The following is a 22,483-nucleotide window of genomic DNA, read 5'->3' on the forward strand; positions in this document are numbered from 1 at the left end:
GTAGGATATGACGAACCTTCCTAATGTTCACGACTCCCTTTCATATCGACAAAAAATGAAGGAACCAGACTGGAATTCGCCAATACCCATCTGAACTGGGGTATCCAAAAATAGAGGACTGCGATGTTTTCTGATGAATCTAAGATGATTTTAAAGGATTCGGATGGCATAAGGCATAGATCAAATGGGGAACGGTTAAATCCTAAATATTGTAAGGGCACTGTATAACATGGAGGCGGAACACAATGGTCTGGTATTTTTGTCGGGGCAAGGGATTGGACCAATTCATAAAATTAATGGAATTATGAATCTTTTCAAGTATCGTAACGTATTAAAAGGCGTGATGTTGCCTTATGCTGAAGCAGAGATGCCACTTAGATGGATATTCCAGGAAGATATCGAGCCAAAACATGTATCGAATGTGGTTAAAGAGTGATTCCAATTAGACAGAATCCCCTGATCTCAGCTCTCGATTGGGGCTTGTGGGAGATCGTTAACTCAAAAATCAACTGAAAACAAATTGGAAAACCAAAGAAAATTTATTTGAACCCGCAAAAATAGCGTGGGATGCTATATCGCCTACAATAATTAATAATTTAATACCCTCTATGTCTAAAGGATGTGCTTGCGTCATCCAAAATAAAGTATACGCAACGAAAAATTGATTTTAATAGTTCAGTTATACCTCGAATTGGGGGTTGCTTTAGTTTTGTCCGCTTATATTTGCGACCTAAATTTTTTTTTTGAATTTTAACTTTTGTTTATTAAATTCTGAATTTCTTATGTTTGTATTTTCCAATAATAAAGATATAAATAAACAAGTAAGAAAAGTCTATAGTCGGACGGAGCCGACCAAGGGATACCCTATACCACTATCCCTGGGCAATCGCTCTCCACGGAACTTATTTTCAATGATTGTGAAAATTTAATTATCAAATATCAGAGATGTAATGTATAATACTTATGACCAAAACCAAAAAGTTATCTAGCATGACAAAGACATTTTTGTAGCAGGAAAGGAAAATTTAGTTCACACAAACTAAAATGTAATGAAACCCACTTATGTAGTACTACTACTTCCGTTGTTTAACCGCTACGTTATTGAAATTTTTACCAATTTCACACAAAAGTTTCAGTCCATTATCTGATCTTCACGTTGGTTTGTACGCTTCTTCTTCATAATAAACTCAAACTTTGTTTAAAATTTTGCGGGTTTGACCTACAGAGCCGCTACAAAATTGGTTAAAATGTTGTTTTTGGTCCATTTCATCCCCTGAACATTTCACGATCATCACCAAAAACTAATCATTTAAATTCTGGCCCGAACACAACCTCCTTAAAAAATCCGTTACAATCGGTCCATAATTGCGGCCTTAAGCTTGTTTACAATTTTTAATGGACGGACACACATCGCTAAATCGCTTTATCTCGTCGAGATATGAATTTTGGCATACCAAATAAGGGATCTAGGACGAATATTTCGTGGTGTTACATAAACTTTTGGAGAGACAATATGTAGCATGGGATAAAAATGTGGTTCTCTACACAGAACCCATTATATATTAGTCAGTTGGCCCGTTATCTAGCAAATACTTTATTGCAATTTACATCAGAGTTTTTTTCCATATGTAGGCTACTTTGCGAAATATATATGTCCTCAAGGAATTAAAATATCGACCAAAAATAAAATTTTTATATTTTTCATACAAAAGTAATGGTCCATTTCACCCGCTAAGGAATATCAGATCATCATTCAAAATTGTAGTCATCTTTTTCGACCTATACTCTTAGCCGGTGCAAAATTTCGTGACTATTGATGTATAATTGCGACTTCTAGCGAGTTTATTATTACACTACAAACAAATAACGGAATATATTAGGCTGTAACTCTGTTATCTGATCATGCACACCAACATAATTGGCATCAATTGAAAGGTCAAGCGTTCCACTTTCAAGTATATCTCACTTGTCCGGAATGTCACTTCCAGGAATTAAGATATAAACTGTATATTAAAAATTTTCACAATTTTCACACTAAAGTTTTGGTCCATTTAACCCTCTAAATATTATCCGATCGCCATCTCAAATTGCAAGCTTCTCCTTTGTGATATACTCTTACCTTATTTAAAATTACGCGTTGATCGGACTATTATTGAGACCTACAGAGCCGCTAGAAAATTGGATAAATATTATGTTTTTGGTCCATTTCACCGGCTAAATATTTCACGATCATCACCAATAAGAATAGGGATCTATTCTGATCTGAACCCGACCTCTATACAAAATTTCGTGACGATCGGTCCATAATTGCGGCCTGGAGCGTGTTTACAATTTATAATGGACAGTCGGACGGACGGACACACATCCCAAAATCGCTTTATGTGTATGCTTCATTATACCCTCCATCATAATATTGAGGGTATAAATAAATTTGTCTTCCTCCCGACTTTCGGTATTTTGAAGGTTGCGGCCTCAATATCCAACAGAAATGGCTGAATTTTCATATTTAGTCTTCGTTGGGGGTATAATACTTTTGACTTGAACTTTTTCGGTGTAGGTCTACGCCTTCACATAGCCCCCATAGAACGGTACCTCCCGACTTTCGGGTATAATACTTTTTACCTGAACTTTTTCGGTATAGGTTCACGCGTTCACATAGCCCACATAGAACGGTATCTCCCGATTTGGCCTTTTGAAGGTTTTGGTCTCTATATTCCATTGAAATGGCTCAAATTAGGTAGTCGGTATAGGTCTTCATATAGAGCCCATAGAACGGCACTCTAGGATTTTCGATGTTTTGAAAGTTTTAGCCATTATAATAGGTACAAAAAAAATCAGACACGTTTTTCTATAGTCGCATTTTCCTACCAAATTGGTTCTTAATTAGAATTACTTACTCGCAAAAACTACAATTATCCATACATATGTGGGCTTTAGCCTAGCCCCCCATGAACTTGTATTACCCAATTTTAGGTTTTTGTGAAATCGAGATTTCTGTTATTTGGTATTGTGTGTAGTCAGAGGATACAAAGAACCACGATGACGCAACATGTGAGCTTTTTTAAAGAGTGTTGCCATATTCTCCTTCTAAAGTGGATGTAACTTAGTATTTTGGAATCTCAATGGGTAGAAAACCTCCTCACAGAAAATTATTGGTATAAAGTGATTATCAATCGTTTAAGGATTAGACTTAAGGCAGAGAAAGAGCTTATTAGTTAATAATTGTTCATATTTACTTCAATACAGTTTGTGGTGGAGGGTATAACAAGTTCGGCCAGGCCGAAATTAACGCCTTTCATGCTTGTTTTTTTTTCGACAAAAAATGTCATAGCCATCAAAAATCTTAAAAATCACTTTCTTTGATGGATTACAACACGAATTAAAACAAACATTATCTGTGATCTAAAACGAGTTGTCTTATGACAATTGAAGCATTTTATTTTCCAAACTAGATTGGCCTCGGGTAATCCATCTCCCTTTATAAATGACAAATGTCAAAAAAGGAAAAAAAAACTACGAACTTAGTTTACGACCTTTTCCTCGTCAGGTTTTCGCGTACCGTAGTTACTTGGCTATGGCACGTGCCCGTGTATCTTTTTCTTACAACATGTCTCATTTTATGTTGTAGCTTTTTTTTCGGGGGGATTTTCTTTCGTCATCTCTTTTATTGTTGTTGAACAAAACTTAAGCTCATATGTTTGGATTTGCTCCAGTTTCCCAGCATGCTAGATTTTTTTTTCTATCTTTTTGTAAGCTAGATGGTTAGTTATGAGCATTGACGATGAAGGGGTGAGGGACTAACACTACCTATGAATGGTGGTGATAGCCAGCGACACAACAACAAAACAGCATAAAAAGTCATGTCGTCTTGGAATCTTTTTGTTTTTGTCATTTGTTTGTGTTGCTGTTGTTGTTGCGGTGTTCAAGAAATGTTTACAGATAACATGCCTCAGGTTACGTGTATGATTTTTATTGACATGATCAAAACAGCAGCCAACAACAGCGACAACATCGATAAACAGGCAACAGGCAATACTAAACCATGACAACCGCATTTTCTAGTGGCAATCTGGCTTTTGAAAGATCAAGACTCAGATGTGGCCTGTTGTTGTCCATTTGGTGGTTTTTAGAAATGCATTTCTATGACATGTTTTAAAGCCATGTTTCATAGCCTTTCTTTTCACTGTTGTTGTTTCATAGAAACGTTTTTTTTTTTCTACAAAAACTTATCAAGCTTCAATAGAAATAACAACAACATCAGCTTGTGTTATTATTTGCCCCCCACTCCATGGTGAGCCTTTAGTGAACAGTTAGTTGGTTGGTTGCCTGACTGACTGACTGGCTGGCTGACAATTCGTTACCGATTTCAAACATATGTCAATTGGTAGCGATTAAGTTAAAATTGTTATTTGGCGTTTGTTGTTGTTTTTGTTTTATTTTGCTTGTCTTTAAGATGACATCCAACATGACAGGTACATTTGTTGTATTAGGGTGGAAAGGGTACCAGGGAAGAGGGGAAATGTCAACAAAATAACTTAGTTTTAAGGAGTTTGTCCATAAATCAAACTTTGGGGGTTGACCTCTGACATGAATATTATCACATTTTATGCTACGTAAGTTTCTAGTCACGTAAAGTGGTATGACTTCCCTCTCCTAATATCATCACTTGGATTTTTTTCCATATTTTTTATGAAATCATTGTCCTAATAAAAAATGCTATTCTTTTCAATTGCAGTTCTGGGCCTCTGACAAGGAACACACATCAACAATTTTCGAAGATTTGGATCGTTATTGTTGGCAACAGCAACAAACAAATTCGGCGACAGCAACTGCAGCATCAGCATCATTAGTTGCTGTGCCCAATGCCAGTACTCCCAATAACACAAATAGCAGCAGCAACAACAACACCAACAACTCCTCTAACCAAATGCATCACACATCCTCCACATCACCTGCCACCACATTAAACCCCCTACACACCAGTCTTGTCAATCCTTCGTCACCGCACAATCATCATTCACCCATGACGCCAGTTAGTACTACAACAGCAGCTTCAACGTCCTTGCCCACAACACCAGTGTCACAGACTCAACTAAATAGCGATGGTACCATATCGAACATTATCAGTACGGATGGTCAAATATATACGTTAACAGTATTAAATGGCAATGAGCCATGGTTAAAACGTGAAGCCGACACCAGCCATTTACAAAATAGTTTGGATTTTGATAGCCTATTGGGAAGTTTTCCAGGTTATATCAAATCCGAATATCCCTATGACGATAGTGGTTTCAGTACAGACGGTTGTAAAGATTTGAATGGTGATTCGGCAACAATGATGTCGGCAAATAATCAACGTTTGCCATCACTAATCAATACCATATCGTCGGTGACAAGTACGGCTGGTGTTGATGGTTCGGTGGCACCGTTAAGTGTTGGTCAACAGCTGGATCAGTTTCATAACAACAACAATGATTGGCATATGACTGATCATAATAATGAACAGGTAAGTAATTTGTATAATTTCTTAAATTTATGTTTTATGCTTTAAGTCCATTTGTTATTTTATATATTTCCACTTCCTACCATCCCCAACTTTTCTTCATTATAGTGTTGGTTTGTTTTATTTTTCTTTTACGTTTCCTGTAGAACTCTGCCGAATCTCTGCTTCGTAGTGCCCTCCAAGGTAAAGGTTATACCAAAGGTATGCATATGCACAATGGCATTGCATTGATGCCCTCATCGCCAACCGTTAAAGATGAAGATATGCGGAGAATATTATTTCCTGTCGATACGGTAAGTTTCATAAGAAATATGTACATAATTAATTTTGGATGTTTGGCGCATAACACTGTACACCACAAATATTTTGAAAGCACATATAGGGACCATGAAAACCCTAGTTAGATTTTGCCTTTTTCTCATCTCGTTCAGTCGAAACCAAACTAAACTACCCTTTTGGAGTTAAGCCATTTTTATTTTTTAAACTTTTGCTTTTTTTCACAATTTTGTATTTCTGAACATTGCAACCCAGTGCGTATGGTTGTCACAAATCAGAAAGAAAATAATAACAATCATACCCATCTTACCCTCGGTTTCAGATGTTAAGAAATATAATATTGTAATACAATACCAAAAAGGGATAACACAGAACATTGTATAGCTCATCTATATTTAGCCTTTTTTTGCCATATTCGAAAGCTAACATAATTTTCTTTTTTCGTAATAATAAATTCTTTCAATGTTTGGTAACTTCTAAACAGCTTAGTTGTCCAAAGAAAAATTATCTTTCTTTAAAGAGAATATTCTACCCTTCTAAAGAAAAACAAATAAAAAGGGCGTTAAGTTAGGCCGGGCCGCACTTTAATACCCTCTATCACGAACAGGAGGAGCAGAGGATCTCAACTGATGATAATTACTTTATATTGATAATTTTCCGCGTGGTAGTTTTCTACCCTTTGAGATTTTAAAATACCAAGTTTTATCCACTTCAGAACAAATGTAATAAAACCCTTTAAGGGGTTATGACCACTTATTGTGCACGAAGAATTATATTTTTCATGAATTTTTTACAACAAATCTACCAATTTTTTCAGAAGATTTTGTTTTCATCCGATAGATCACACCTTAAGCTACTTCCGGATTTTTTTTTTTTGTTAAAAAATATTGCACAGTGTTCTGACAAATTGCCGCCTACGAAACACTGTTTTTACTAAAGCAGTTTGCGGTGCCCACTCTCACTTAAGTGCAAGCTTTTTATATGTATAATAATCCCACAAAAAACATATGAAGATAGGATCATCCGTTTTCGAGCTGCAGTAGGCACCGCATTCCAAAATGACATTTTGAGAAAACCGCGTTTCAAACTTCGATGTTACATGCAAATCACAATGAATTTTCTCTTTCTAACGCTCATATCTCAGCTAATTTTTGTCCGATCGAAATTTTTGCAATAAATTATATTCAAAATCACAAAAGGAGCGGTTGCATTTGTATTTGTTGGTGAGCTCTGAATTACAAATGTATGTTTCACAAATGTAGCTTAACTCCTCAAAACACTTTTTTAAAATAATAATTTGAGCGGAAGCTGTGGTCGTATTAATGTAAAAAAATTAAGAAAAGCGTTAAGTTCGACCGGGACGTACTTTTTATACCCTCCACAACGAGCTGTATTGAAGTGAATAGGAACAATTAGTTTAATTTCAGCCATTTCTGAAGATTATCGAGGCCACAACCTTCAAACCTTTAGGTGCTATATAAAGGTGTGGACCTATACCAAGTAGTTTCATATGGAACGTTTAGTATCCTAAATTAAGACCAAATACCAAATTTCAGCCATTTCGGTGGACTAATATGACCACAACCTTCAAAATACCGAAAATCGGGTGGAATGGGAGCTATATGAAGGCGTGGACCTATACCTACAAATTCCTGGTGGAAGTTTTATACCCCCAACGAAGACCAAATACCAAATTTCAGCCATTTCGGTGTGATAATGAGGCTAAAACCTTCAAAATACCGAAACCGTAAGATATCGTCGTATGGGAACTATATCAAAAGGTGAACATTTTATGGTAGAAATGTTTCTTCGCCTCTGGAAAAACAAAATACAAAGTTACAACCGATTCTGTGGTCCAATGGGACTCATACATTCAGAATATATTAAAGTGACGCGTACTATACATGGGGCGTTATATGGGGGCTACACCAAAGCGTGGACCTATATAAACAAACTTTGATAGAAATGTTTTTTAGCCTCTGGAGAAACAAAATGCAAAATTACAACCAATTCGGTGATAAAATGGAACATGCTTAAAACAAGGACGCGCCACGCGTCACTTTGTATGGGGGCTATACGAAAACGTGGACCTACATAGTCCGCTTTCAATACCAAAAGTTCTACGTACATATACTAGATTTCACCAAAATTTCATCCACCTACTTCAATCCGTTCGGATGCTCCTGTGATTTCCACAGACGGACGGACATGGCTATATCGATGTAGAATTGCACGCTGATCAAAAATATATATAGTTTTGGGGTCTACAATGATTATTTGGAGTAGTTACAAACGGAATGACAAACTTAAGATGGGGTGTAGGGTATAAAAATAGGAAAAAAACGTTGAAGGAAACCAGTTTTTTGTGTCAATTTCCAATTAGTGGCTTTACGAGACAATGCAGAACTTAATGCTCAAAGAAGAAGTTAAAGAATACATTTCAGAGATGAGGTTTTTAATGTATGATTTTTTAATATATCCACTTTATATACCTCAAATCGATGCTGACATTTTGAAGACTTAAAATGGGGTTTTTTGAATTTTTGCTCTAATCGCGACGCACAGCCGGATTTATCTAAATGCTTATTATGTGGTTGTAGTACTCGCAATTTCGAATTTTTTAATGTATAACTTGGGCGTGTAACCTTCAAATGATCACGGCAATCTGCGCCTAAAGTCGAAATTTTAAAGCGTACATTTTTCTAAAAACCCTGTTTTTGGACTCAAAATTTACAAATGCCATTCGATTTCAGTGGAAAGCCGCGTAAATTTAGTTTTTTACGTTCTGAATCTAATAAGCCACGGCGCATCTTAATCCATCCACTATATCGGCGGATATGATACCCCTCAAAAAATGCTTTTGAAAATATCGCGTATTAAAACGCGTTCTGGTTATGTCAGTTCTATATAGATAAATAAAGCGATACACCTTCTTAAAATGTGCGAAAACAGATATTTAAAAATATTCGCGAATCCGAAGATATAATAGATTTTTTTTTCTAAAACTCAAGTGAGATGTTACATCCACAGTCCTTGACGGATAGCACTGAAACTACACAGAATGATGAATTTTTTTATGAAGATCATTAAAATCGGGTGCGCATAAAATGTAAGTGTACTTCGTGGAAATTATGTGCATTTTACTGTTTTTGCACCCTAATATGCAACTGGAATTTCACAAAATCGGATGCGCACCATATCATTTCCACCATAACGCGGTTTACATTGGTTTCAAGTGTTGTAATATTCAACATAACTTTATTTTATTTTTATGTCCCAATTGGAACTCCGTTCGATTTTCGATTTTAGGGAAAATATAAGCCAACACTTGGTTGCAACGGAATATCTTCACTATTGAGCGAAATTTAAACGAAGAACTCAAACATTTTTTTCCTATAAAACTATAAAAAAATAAAATTAGAATAATATGATTTTTATTTTTTCATCATATTTTCATGGTATTTTTGCAAATAACATGAATATTATAGCTGCAACCTTCACGACTTAGGCATCATTTTATTTCTCACAGTGTATGGATGCTGTTGTAATTTTTTAATATATTTTTTGTAAGTACAAGCTCCATTATTTTAAAAAATATGTTTGTAAATACGTAACATTTTGTAAGAAATTCGATTTTCGCGAATCCGTTGAGACTTTTCATAATAATTTTACCATCATCGTAAAGATTACATATTTTGTAAACGGCAACAGGATATAAAAGCTTATTCTATTGAGTAGCAATTTCTTTTAGAATTTTTTCTAATTATTAAAATTAAAACGCCTATATCATTTACGTGCAACGGTCAAAATTAGTTACAAAAACAGATTTGGAATGACGATTTTTTTTAGTCTATGTACCAAAAATCATTGATGTAGCACAACATGTTTTTTTTTTTTAATTTAACAGACAATTTTAGAAATTTTTCGTGATATACTTTATATGGTTACAAATGATTATTTCAATGCGGCCAAAGTGTACCGTATGCCGGGCATAACTAATTTTGTCATTCCGTTTGTAACACATCGAAATATTCGTCGGAGACCTTATAAAGTACTGTATATACTATATAAGGTCTCCGACTTCTCCTTGTAACGAATACTTCTCTATAAAGAAGTGGTTTTAAAGCACAAGTGGAAATTCTCACACCAATCTCTATTTTCTCTATAACGTATTAATCACACCAAATAATCTCTATTTTCTCTATAACGTTATAATCAGTCGGTCCCCAAGTGCTACGTTATAGAGATCTTCAACTGCATTTTCTCGATCAGCTTAAAATTCTAAGTCGATATAACCATGTCCGTCCTTCAGTCCATCTATGGAAATCAAGTTGGCAATATTTAATATAGGATGTTTGATATTGTACATGGGCTATATAGGTCCACGTTTTGATATAGCCCCCATAGAACAGTACCCTTCTATTTTCGGCATTTTTGAAGATTAGTCACATTATTTATAAACTTTCCCGCAGAAATTTGTCAATACAGGCCCACGTTTTGATATAAAACGGCCCAAAGAACGGTACCTCCTGATTTTCAGTATTTTCAAAATTTGTGGCCGCATTATCTTACCGAAATGCCTTAAAATTTGTATTTGGTCTTCTTTGGGGCTACAAAATTTTGCCCAAAAAAATTTGTCAGTATAGGTCCACGTGTTGATATAGCGCACATAGGATTGTACTTCACGATTTTCAATACTTCGAGGGTTTTAGTAGCCACATTATTTTACCGAAATTCTGATTATATTTTTGTCGACCTTTAATCTTTTTATATTGTTGTAGTTTGTTCGGCTGTAGGTCATCATCAGGGATTTTTTGGTATTATTCAACTAGCAAACAACTTTCATCCTTTGTCACTGGTGGTGTTGAACTCCAACACCACCAGTGACAAAGGATGAAAGTTGTTTGCTAGTTGAATAATACCAAAAAATCCCTGATGATGACCGTCGAAGACGGCCGAAATATTGGAAACAAAATAAAACAAATGTAACGCTGTTTTATTAAATAGAGACCTTTTACCGAAATGTTTTAAATTTCCTATTTGGCCAGTTTTAGGGCTACAAATCTTTTCCGCAGAAATTTGTCCACGTTTTGATATAAAGCGCTCCATAGAACGGTAATTCCCGATTTTCGGTATATTCAAAGTTTTAGCCACAGTATCCTAATGCAAATTGTAAAATTCGATATATAGCCTTTGTTGGGGTATAAATCATTCCTGAATTGTTGATATAGGTCCACGTTTCGATATATCTCGGTACTCGGTACCTCCCGATTGTCGCTATTCTGTGGATAAAACCTACAAAATAGTGACAATAGGGGATTCTTTCGAAATTACAAAAATTTTTAATATAGTACTCCATATTGGTATAAAACATGCTTACAGAGAATTTTGGTTAGATATGCACCTTTTAATACAGCCCTCCGATACCGTCTCATTAGTTTTAAACCTTGTCGAAATGAAAGTAATATTGTTCAGTTATCGTGGCGTAAGGACGTAGTACTTTTATGGACAAAAGGAAATCAACTGTTCCATTTTACTCCAATACAATTCATGGTGGTGGCTATAAATAGTTTGGCCCGGCCGAACTTTACGCCGTTCTTACTTGTTTCCAATTGAAAGCCTACTAAACCACATATGTACCTATGCATCTATTTCAACTAAGAATAAAATATTTAAGAAATAATGAACATAACCTCCTATTTTATTGGAATATCCAATTTACTATTATTTTTTCTTATTTTCTTTCTTTTCATATAGGATGGTTTAAATTTCTCCGATACCTCATTGAGTGCGGCACAAATTTTCGATGATACTCAAACTGCCAACGGCCACAATCCACATATGATAGTGCCACATTCACCGGTCACCAATGGTCCACTCACGCCAGTCACAAATGCTAATGGCAATAACAATAACAACGCCAACAACAACAACAGCGCCAACAGTAATAGCAATAACAATAATAGCGGCAACAGCAATAACAATAATCAAACAAGCAATATGATGGTCGACGATATGTTCCTAACGTTGGAGAATGCATTCAGCGATGATTTTGAGAAAATCAAGCAATTCTGTACCACAGCATCGGCAAATGATTATCATGCAAATGAGGTGATGATGCAACTTTCGCCCAGTGTCACAGGTGGTGGCGGTGGTGTGACGCCAGCAACAGGTCCATCGGGAATTGCAACAATGTCAGTGACAACGCCGCAGCAACAACTGCAGGCGTTGCATGGTGGCGTTGCGTCAACAACACCAAACAATGGATTAACAACACAAATGTCACTGCAACAACCCCAGCCACCACCACCTCAGCCATTGAAACCGGAAGTGACAACTTCAAGTCCGCGAATGGTATCCACGGCGAAAGTTACCAAGAAATATAAACGAACATTATCGACACACAGTAACAACAACAATAACCCCAATGTCATTAATCATAATAACAATAACATAATTAACAACATCAACAACAACAATGGTTCAAGTAATTTAAACACATCCAACAAAGGTTCGAGTAATTTAACACTAACTAATGGCAACCGTAATGGTTCAGCCTCAAGTGGCAGTAGTACAACCAGCAGTAATAGCCCCACACATTGTAATGGTGGTCTAGGCGGTGTGGGTGGTGGTAATTCATCGTCGTCAGGAACTAATGTTGGCACTTCCACCTCCTCGTCCTCATCAAGTGGTGGTGGTGGGGGTGGCGGACAACGCAAAGAACGTTCTTTACATTACTGTTCGATATGTTCAAAAGGTTTTAAAGATAAATATTCTGTGAATGTTCACATACGCACTCACACAGGTGAGAAACCGTTCGCCTGTACACTGTGCGGTAAAAGTTTTCGTCAGAAAGCCCATTTAGCCAAACACTATCAAACACATATGGCTCAAAAGAATAATGGTAATTTAGTTAAGGGTAATTCGAATAAACATCATCGTTCATCGGCATCTGCAGCTGCAGCGGCGGCGGCAGCAGCTGCAGCTCAACAACAACAGCAGCAGCATCAGCAAAGTTTAAATTCTTCCAATGTAATGCAAAATCATGTACGTTCACTAAATTCTGCCTCCTCAGCACCAACAACTCCCACATTGACCCATCATGGCATGGGTTTAGTCAATGGCCTTTTAACCACATCAACGGCATTGGCTTTGGGTGTAGGCCCACCACCACCACCTTCCTCTGTACCCACTACACCCACCACACCCAATACAATATTACCGCCAGCCAATGGTTTACTGGCCAACAGGTAGAATAAGAAACTGCCCAAATAAAGCCTTATTAAAGCTAACTTGTATGTTTATATGTATTTCTAATTAATTTGTTAATTTTAACCTAATCTTCATTTGTTCCTAATTCTTATTTACGCTCCTCTTTTTATAAAAACAAAACTGCTATTTTTACTTATTTTACTTGCTATTTACATTTAGTTATAAAAATGAATGCAAAAAAACAAAATCGCAACCACAAAATGTCCTCAAAGGATAGTTTTGTAACTACTACCTGTACTCGGAAATACTCAACAAAAAATGCTGTCCATATTGAAGTAGTTTCTTAACGAATTTATTATACTTTTACTCCTATCTTTAGTGTCTATTTATTTATTATTACATTTTTTATTATTTGTTCCATGTGTGTATATTTTTTGAGTTTGTTGTTTTTTTGTTTTTATTATATTAGAAAAATCTAATTTTCTACTATTTAAAAAAATACAACCTGTTTCTTTACATCTTAATTAATGTTAATTGGAAATTGAGAAGCGACAACTTCCACATGTCTAGAAGGCATGCCACAACTTTCTTTAAAGATGATTTGAGTGAATTGATTTGGTTCAAATTACAATTAAAAATTAATTCCACGAACTTTCTACGAATGTGGTTCTTTGGATCAGTAATTTTGCAGTGAAACTTCTACCTTAATAATAATAAACTAACAAATAATATTAAATTAAATGGTTAATTTTTAATTTGTTTTAAACATTTCTCATTGGGTTCAATTAATTAATTACAATTGATAAAAGTACAAGTATTTATTCCTTTGAGCAAATATTCATTACAGTTTTCTAGCTTCCGGGTTGTGTTAGATCGAGTAGTTAATTTGGCCCTCCTACAAAAATAATACATAGAAATTGATTTTCCATTTCGGGAGAAGGTACTTCGAAAACACTATATTTGTGTTCCCAAGCATGTTATACCCTTCACTATAGCATGGATATTAGGGCGGCCCAAGAAACAACAAAGTTTTTTTTTAAACGCCTTCCCCTAAATTTTTTCCATTTGATCCAAAAACTTTATATATGAAATGTTATGGCAATTGGCTAACGTTAACCCCTGCCAGCCGAGGTATCTTTGGTATAGCTTCGATAGACCGATTTAAGGTATTTTGGGCCCTATATTTTTCACAATTTTTTGTAGGATTCGTTTTTTAGCTACAACAATGAACTGGTAAAAATGTTTCATCATAAAGGCGGATTTTAGAAAATTTTCGTGAAAATGCACCTTTAGCCCCATACAAATTACTATGGAAAGAGAGATGCCTCTGGCGGCACGGGTTAACGTTAAAAGATTGCCATAAAATTTCATATATAAGGTTCTTGAACCAACTAGAAAAAATTTAGGTGGTAGGCGTTTCAAGAAAAACTTTGTCGTTCTTTGGGCCGCCCTAATGAATATATTGTTAATTTGGTTTTCCGTTTGTAATTCATAGAAATAACCAAATTACACTGCTCAACAAAATTAAAAAAGTTGACTGTTTCATACAATGTGTATACCAAGCCTTTACTAGGCCGGGGCGATTTGTATGGAAGGAAAAGCACCTTAATGGGTCCTTTACGTTTCTGATTCCTGGGATTTTACTGAGCAAAAACGTCCACTAGACCATATGTCTACGGCGAAAATCGAGCCTCCCGATTTTGAAGTTTTTTATCCACGTCTTTTGGATATTTTGGCATATAACTTCCAAACCATTGAAATTTTCGATCCAACATAAAAAACAAAACATTGTTCCACAACATCCCATACGGGACAAGGGAGACTTCTCTCATATCAATGAGTGCACCCCGATTCATATTTAGCTCAATGATATGGGACCTACTGTTTATCGCCGAGTCCGAACGGCGTGTCTGAAGACACCACTTGTGGAGAAGTTTTTCAAGGCGGAAATACTCAGGAAATGTCGCCAACATTACTCAGGGGTATTTTGCCACAGTTTAAAAATGTTTGATGTTGCCTGGCCGGTGAATCGAACCTCCGACCTTCTGCGTGCAAGGCGGGCGTGCATACCATTGCACCACGGTGGATCCAACACTAAGACAAAAATTATGGGCAAGAAAATAATTAATAACTCTCTAGCACATTGCAAAAGCATTGGAACGCTCCTTCAGGCAGTTTTGGCCTTGTGGATAAAAAATTTCAAGTCAAAATCAGGAGGCTCGATTTTCACCGTAGACATATGGTCTAGTAAACGTTTTTGCTCATTAAAATCCCAGGAATCAGAAACGTGAAGGGCCCTTTAAGGTATTTAAATTAAACCACTTTCATACTTCCTGAGATAATGGCCAAAAAGCTCAAAAACACCCTGATGGCACCAACAAAAATTACAAATCCGCAAGATAACTATTGCACGAGGTTTCTGATTGGCCCAAACTTTGCACATCATATTATTTCATCGAATCATGTATCAGGTTGAAATGTGGAGAATATCGCTCCCGTCCTTCGGGTACCTCCTGCACAAAATTTTGGAAAGAGTGCAGTATGAGGGCTAGTCTCGGATCTATTTGAAATTTTTTGCAGAAGGTACAATATTTTTATGTGGTAAGTCCATACATTCAGAGATAATGGCCCACAGGCTAGTGTGCAAGATAACTCTCATTTTTTTCAAAATTTATTCCAAACTTTGTTTTATACTCGCGATACAAAATCAGATGTCAAGGGTATACCTCCGTCAGCACAGCTGATTGATACCTTCTTACTTGTTTTCTGCCTTATCTGGATCAGGGTCTAATAATAATCATCCTTACCCCATAAGAATTTAGACTGTTGCACCATCCCGAGCGTAGTATAGCCGAAACTACTCTGGTTTGTCGAGGACCAATGACCAAACTTGCTTGATAGGCTTGCTGATCCAGGGGTTCTCTCTTGTAACGTTGGACCTTCCTTTCTATATCATGATGAGACATGCCTGGATTGGGGGGGTCCTATCCACCATATGGTAATTAGAATGACTCTCACTGTAATACCCGAGTAAATGTAGATGGCCACTGAAGATATGAGGATGTTGCAGTTCTCAGGGCGGCATTCTACTAGGTGTAAATATTTTTCCATAGCGTTGCACTTATATTCGCACAGATCGGCCTATCACGTTATATGTGGTCAACAAGGTTTTTTTATCTGCACCCCGGCTAGGCTCTTGGGAACATTGTTCCTACATCTCAGCTTTTCGCAGTTGACTGTGGCATGTGCGGATGACTTGAAAATGCTGTGGAATATGATCCCAAGGATGTTGTGGTAGTTAGTGGTCGGTATTCTGCTACCATCGACCATGAGATTCAACTCAGTGTTCAACTCTGCAGTCCATGTGGTGAATAGAGTGACCGTAGATTTAGTGGCGGATATTTCTGGCGTGGCCAAAGGTGATATGAGCAGTCAAATAGGAGTTCAGCCATTCAAAAATGACATTAGGGTAGATACCAAGATAGTACATTCATCCGCATACTGTACAGCGTCCTCTGGAGGGGGTGGAGGTAGAGGTTAAACAGTTCCGATGATGTCACCCACATTCGGAAACTCCTTGTTCCACTTTACGCTTCAAACTTGGCCGGAGGGTAGTCTGTCCTCAAACAGCGTGGAGTGCTTGACCGTATCAAAGGCTTTTGAGAAATCGAGAGCCACCAACACTGACCTATCGCACGGTTTGTTCTCAGGGTGTGTCATCGACTAATATGTGTCGATATGGTGTACAGAGCTGCTGCTGTGCTATGCTGTATACGGAGCCCATGTTGATGTTCGGCAACTGAGTAGCTATTTCTGAAGCTGGGGAGGAGTAAAGCCTCAAGAGCCTTTGGCTTTGATTCACCTTTGTTGGCATCTTGGTTGGCTTCAGTAGTGTGACCACCCAGCCCACTTTCCAGAATTTATGGACGATATGGGTGGCTAGTGACAGTTCGAGAACTTTGATAGGATACTTGACACCCAGCATTACCATGGAGTTTCCATCAGGGTCCAACGCTTTGGATGATTTAGCGTTCCTGATCACATTCTCAATATAATCCATTGTGAATTGTGTGTGTAGTACTCTTCTCTTCGCCCTTCGCACATCTTCGGATCAGTCAGCGTAACGTCGCCAAACGTAACTGAGGTCGTATCTTCTTAGCCGTTGCCCAGAATTCACCTAACTCTTCCGATGTTTTAGCCACTTTTCCGCTTATGCTCACCGAGTTACCAGAAGAGGTGAACTGATATATCCCATATTATGTTTGGGAAAAATATTACGAAGCGAGCTTAACTGCACGTTTGCAAAAAAAATTTTAAATTTTTTATATGAGTCACCAGAAGGAGTGAACTTATAATCCCATATTATGTCTGGTGCCGAAGGAGTAGACCGAATAAACAAAATACTACGAGGTGCAAAGTTTGGACCAAATCGGTTGATTCGTTGTAGGTATATTCTTGAGTAATCCGAATAATTTCCTTTTGAATTCGAAACATTTCATTGGTAACTTGAGAATTCTAATTGAATTTCGAATTATCTAATTATTAATTTTATTTGAAATATTTATGGTCTGTTTCTCTAAGACGATTCGAACTCAAATTCAAATTACTACCATACTCCTGTTATTGTAAAAAATTATTGTTGATTAAAACTAAAATTGAATAAAATATTTCGCTAAAACAAAATTTTGGTAGTAGTTCGAAAGTAATTGAATTCAAATCTTTTTAGTGAATGCCAATTACTTGTGTTCGAATTACATTTGTTTAATTTTTGACTTTTTGTATTTGTAATTAGAAGCTTCGAAATATTACACTTGTAATTCGAAAACTCCGATTTGATATTCCAAATATTACATTTGATAATCCAAGTTCCCAATTTGTAATTCAAAATGTGTTTAATTACAAATATGAAAATTCGAATTTCAATTAGAAACACTTACAAATGTACTAATAGGAATTCCAAATAAATTTAATTCGAATTTCAAATGGAATATTTCAAATTACAAATGAAAGAAATTAAAATTTTAAATTATAAAATAAATGATTGTAATAATTACAAATATAATAGTTACAACTGAAATAAATAATTAAAATAATAATATTTGAAAAAATCGAGTTTCACTGCAAATGTTTTTGTAGGGCCACCATGTATCGGAATGTTGCAGTTGTTAGTAACACTTCAGTTAAAACATATCCGGAAAGTAGTATAATATCCATATATATTTTTTAATTTCTTTAATATAAATACAACATATCCCATTTTTCCATTTTTATAACCTTCACCTTAAGATGTTGCATATATTAACTTTTTCATTCCGGAACACATAGGAGTATAAATATTCTTGATCAGATTCAGTGATATAGCGATGTCCGCCTGTTGAAATTAATTTTCAATTCACTCAATTTATCTCAAATACATTAAAACTACTCAATCCTCTTAAACTATAAACAAAACTCTCAAAGTCTAATTTTAAACTCTCAAAGTCTAATTTAATTTAAGTGTATAGGTTTTAAACAACACATACAAAACATTTAAGCCACTATAATAAATAAAATGTGCCAAATGACAAAAACAATTAGAAAAAAATCGAAAAACATAAAATACTAAGAAAAAATTAATGCAAGTGATAATAAAGCCTTTAAATCAAATTTTGTAAAAATAAAACTAATTCTAAAAAGAAACAATTAAAATAAAAACGAAAACACTCACACAAGTATTGTAAAATAGAAAATAGAACTCAATTGTAACTGTAAAGAACCATCTAAATCTAAATATTTAAATGTATAAAAAAATCTCTTGAAATATATTTTTGTAAATGTAGAAAAAAACCGAAACTCTAGAAATAACTTGCCATTTTTTTACATATTACTATCATATCACAAAATGTGTTCGTTTACAACGAAGCAATGTTAGTTAAAATCTCTTTCGTAAATACCATTCTTTTACTAATTGTTAGACATAGTCGTCGTTCATCTGCCCGTATATATCTTAGACTTACATATGAATGTGGCCAGTTTCATGGGAAAACAATGCCAAGTATTTTTTGTTCTTTTTCAGTTTTGTAATTTAACTGCCAGTTATCGCTCGTTGTTCATTGTATTTTTTGTAAAGAGAACATTTCGATGAGAATGAAAAATAGCGAACCATGTGTGATCTTGCTTTTTTATTTTATTTTTCGTTTAATACAACAGATGTGCACAAAAATATTTCACTCATTTATCTCTCGAATGCATAGTAATTAGACCAATGTCGTCGTTTCTTTTGATTCTTAAGATAATCGCATAAAGGAAATTATTTAAATTTATTTTGTAATTTGTATAAGCTTTTGTAAGTTTGAAAATCATAGACATTACTTGTAAATTAGGCAAAAATAATTTAAATTAATGTTTAGTTATTAACATTATTCTCAAAAATTTTTTTTACATTACAAAATAGTTAAATATATATTTAATTAAATCCATGAATTGTTAAAAATGATTTCAAATAAAGCAATTATTTTTTATAAATTTTAGTGATGGCTTTTATTTAATTAAAATAATCCAAAGGACAAAGTTTTTATTACATAAAATATATAATGACAATTTCAAAATTTATTTTTGGGAATTGGTTCCTAATCCTTTTCTCTCGATACGTATACTGTGTAGCTCACACCCAGAGAAGTCTGAAATATCTTCTATTTGGTGGCAGCACGACACTCTATGATGATAACACATATATGATGTCCATTACGATCGATGATCACCTTTCACAAAATCTGAAAAATTTGCTTTCCTTTGACTAGATCTTTTGACGGCAACGTGACCACTAGGGTTATGAATTTGTTACAACCTTTTATCCCTGTATAATAGTGTGATGAGTTTCTACATAAGTTTACATAAAAACTTAATTATAAGGTGATTCGGTGAAAAAACCTCAAAATGATTTTAATATTTAAATTTATCAGAGCTATGGGCAATTTTTTGAAGTCACTGTAAGCAGATATACATATAACTAAAAATAAACTTTCGAGCAACATGGGATAACTAAACTGACATAACATTTGTTTCTCACTAATTTTCTTTAATTCTGAGAATTATAAAAATGTTTTCAAAGATATAACAAAAAAGAAAAAAACAAAAAAATCATAATTTTTTCATAGTGAATGGAATAAACGTTATTTTAGTTAGTTCATATTTATATTATGCAATTTTCCTTGCGGCAATTGTCAGTATGAAAGAGAGAGAGGTGAGGCATATTGTAACCATTTGCCTCTCAACACCCTCTCTCACCAACAAACTGACAATTGTCGCAAGGAAAATTGCCTAATATAAATATGGACAAAGGCTTAAGTTATTCATTCGTGCAAACGAACCAACGTATTGGCCATCAAATACTGAACTTATACCAGATCTAATAGACTTTTTCATAGTAAAAAACTTACCAGACTTATACCTTAATATTGAAAACTATGTAGGTCTGTCCTCTGATCACTCGCCACTTATAGTAACTGTAGGAGACTACGTTATTGAAAAACCTGCACTTGCTACATTAACATCATATAAAACTAAATGGGACTTGTTTAGATTGTTACTCAATGAAAAAATAACTCTGAACACACGTCTAAAAAATGAAAATGATATTGATGACGAGCTAGAAAAATTCGTTCAGGATATTCAGCACGCCTGTTGGCAAAGCACTCCGGGAAACACGTAAGAGACCTAATTTTGACTAAACGCAAAGCCAGGAAAATTTGGCAACAAGACCGAACTGTAGAAAACAAAAGAAGACTTAATCAATTAACAACAGATCTCAAGAGATTAATGAAAAATGAAGATAATAAGAATATGTCTGATTATCTCAAGAATCTCTCTGCATCAAAAGAAACTAATTATAGTTTATGGAGAGCAACTAAACATATAAATCAAGTGAAGCCAAAAATACCTCCAATCAGAAACCTTCAGGGAAATTGGATCAGAACAGATCAAGACAAAGCTGAACTTTTTGGTACGTACTTTGAAAACATATTCAGTCCATTGCCTATGCAAACATCAGAAGAAAACGCCACAATTGTCAATAAAATAGATCCATATCCATTGAAAATAGTAACATTCAATGAACTGAAATCGATAATACAAAAAGATCTTCCGACTAAAAAGGCTCCTGGATACGACCTAATTACAACGAAGGTAGTTAAGAAATTTACAGAAAAGGCTATGAGGAAATTTCTTTACATTATAAATGCATGTTTCAGGCTGAGATATGTGCCATTGCAATGGAAAGTTGCAGAAATAATAGTTGTAGAAAAACCTGGCAAACCATCTAATGAATTGAAATCTTACAAGCCAATTTCATTGCTACCAATAATGTCCAAAATATTTGAGAAACTTCTTGCTTCCAGACTGAAGAAAATAGCTGAGATTAGAACCTTAATTCCATCACATCAATTTGGTTTTCGAGAAAAACATTCAACAATCGAACAAATGCACAGAATTATCAATACTGCACAAAAGGCTATAGAGAAAAAAGAAATAGCATCTGCTGTTTTTCTGGATGTAAGTCAAGCATTTGATAAGGTATGGCATAAAGGGCTGCTATTCAAGCTGCACAAATATTTACCAACTGAAATGTTTGAAATTCTAAAATCATACTTGAAAGATCGATTTTTTCGAGTTAAAGTGGAACAAGAGTACTCTTCATTGAAACCAATAAATGCAGGGGTTCCTCAAGGAAGTGCCCTTGGACCACTTTTGTATCTTATATTCACTTGCGATATGCCAACATCACCAGAATCGACCATCGGAACATTTGCAGATGATACTGCAATAGTGGCTAGCGGAAAAACAGAGGAAATTGCCACAGATAAACTTATATCTTCGCTCCTTAACGTAGTAACATGGACTAAAAAGTGGAGGTTAAAACTAAATGAATGTAAATCAGTACATATGTTTTTTACCAATAAAAATAACCCACGTACACCACCTCTATTTATCAATAACATAAAAATTCCGTATGCTAATACAGCAAAATTTCTAGGAATGACCCTTGATTCAAAAATCAAGTGGAAAGAGCACGTGAAGAAAAAAGTGGATGAAGTAAAACTGAAATTAAACCAACTAAAATGTCTTTTCTCAGCAAATTCAGAAGTTACCATAACAAATAAACTGCTTGTATACAACCAAGTAATAAAACCCATATGGACATATGGTATTCAATTATGGGGATGTGCAAGTCAACCCGAAATCGAAAAGATTCAAAAACTACAAAATAAAATTATACGTTATATAGTAAAAGCCCCATGGTACGTACGAAACTCTGATATTCACAGAGATCTTCGTATGAACTTAGTCAAAGATGAGATAAGACTACAAGCACAGGCGTATGCTATCAAACTTCGTCAACATACAAATACTGATATGTCAAACATATATCACGATCACATCAACATAAACGGCAGAAGACTTAGAAGAACATCTCCTATGGATTTAGTCATTTAAGTTTTTTTCTGCTATATTCTT

The 22,483-nt window shown here is 35.2% G+C and overlaps 1 protein-coding gene across 2 annotated transcripts in view; it reads left to right on the top strand.

Moving 5' to 3' along the window:
• LOC141403595 (uncharacterized) overlaps window positions 1–13,238 on the top strand; it is a 177,531-nt gene extending 164,293 nt beyond the window's left edge. For both annotated transcript variants that reach the window (XM_073986262.1, XM_073986271.1), the window contains 3 exons: window positions 4,736–5,506; window positions 5,650–5,796; window positions 11,537–13,238. In XM_073986262.1, the coding sequence (XP_073842363.1) occupies window positions 4,736–5,506; window positions 5,650–5,796; window positions 11,537–13,033 (2,415 nt within the window). In that variant the 3' untranslated portion in view covers window positions 13,034–13,238. The remainder of the gene's footprint in view (window positions 1–4,735; window positions 5,507–5,649; window positions 5,797–11,536) is intronic.
• The last annotated feature ends 9,245 nt before the right edge of the window (window positions 13,239–22,483 follow it).

This window comes from Musca autumnalis, unplaced genomic scaffold (genome assembly GCF_047663935.1).
Source record: "Musca autumnalis isolate F117 unplaced genomic scaffold, ASM4766393v1 scaffold_1, whole genome shotgun sequence".
Taxonomy (NCBI): domain Eukaryota; kingdom Metazoa; phylum Arthropoda; class Insecta; order Diptera; family Muscidae; genus Musca; species Musca autumnalis.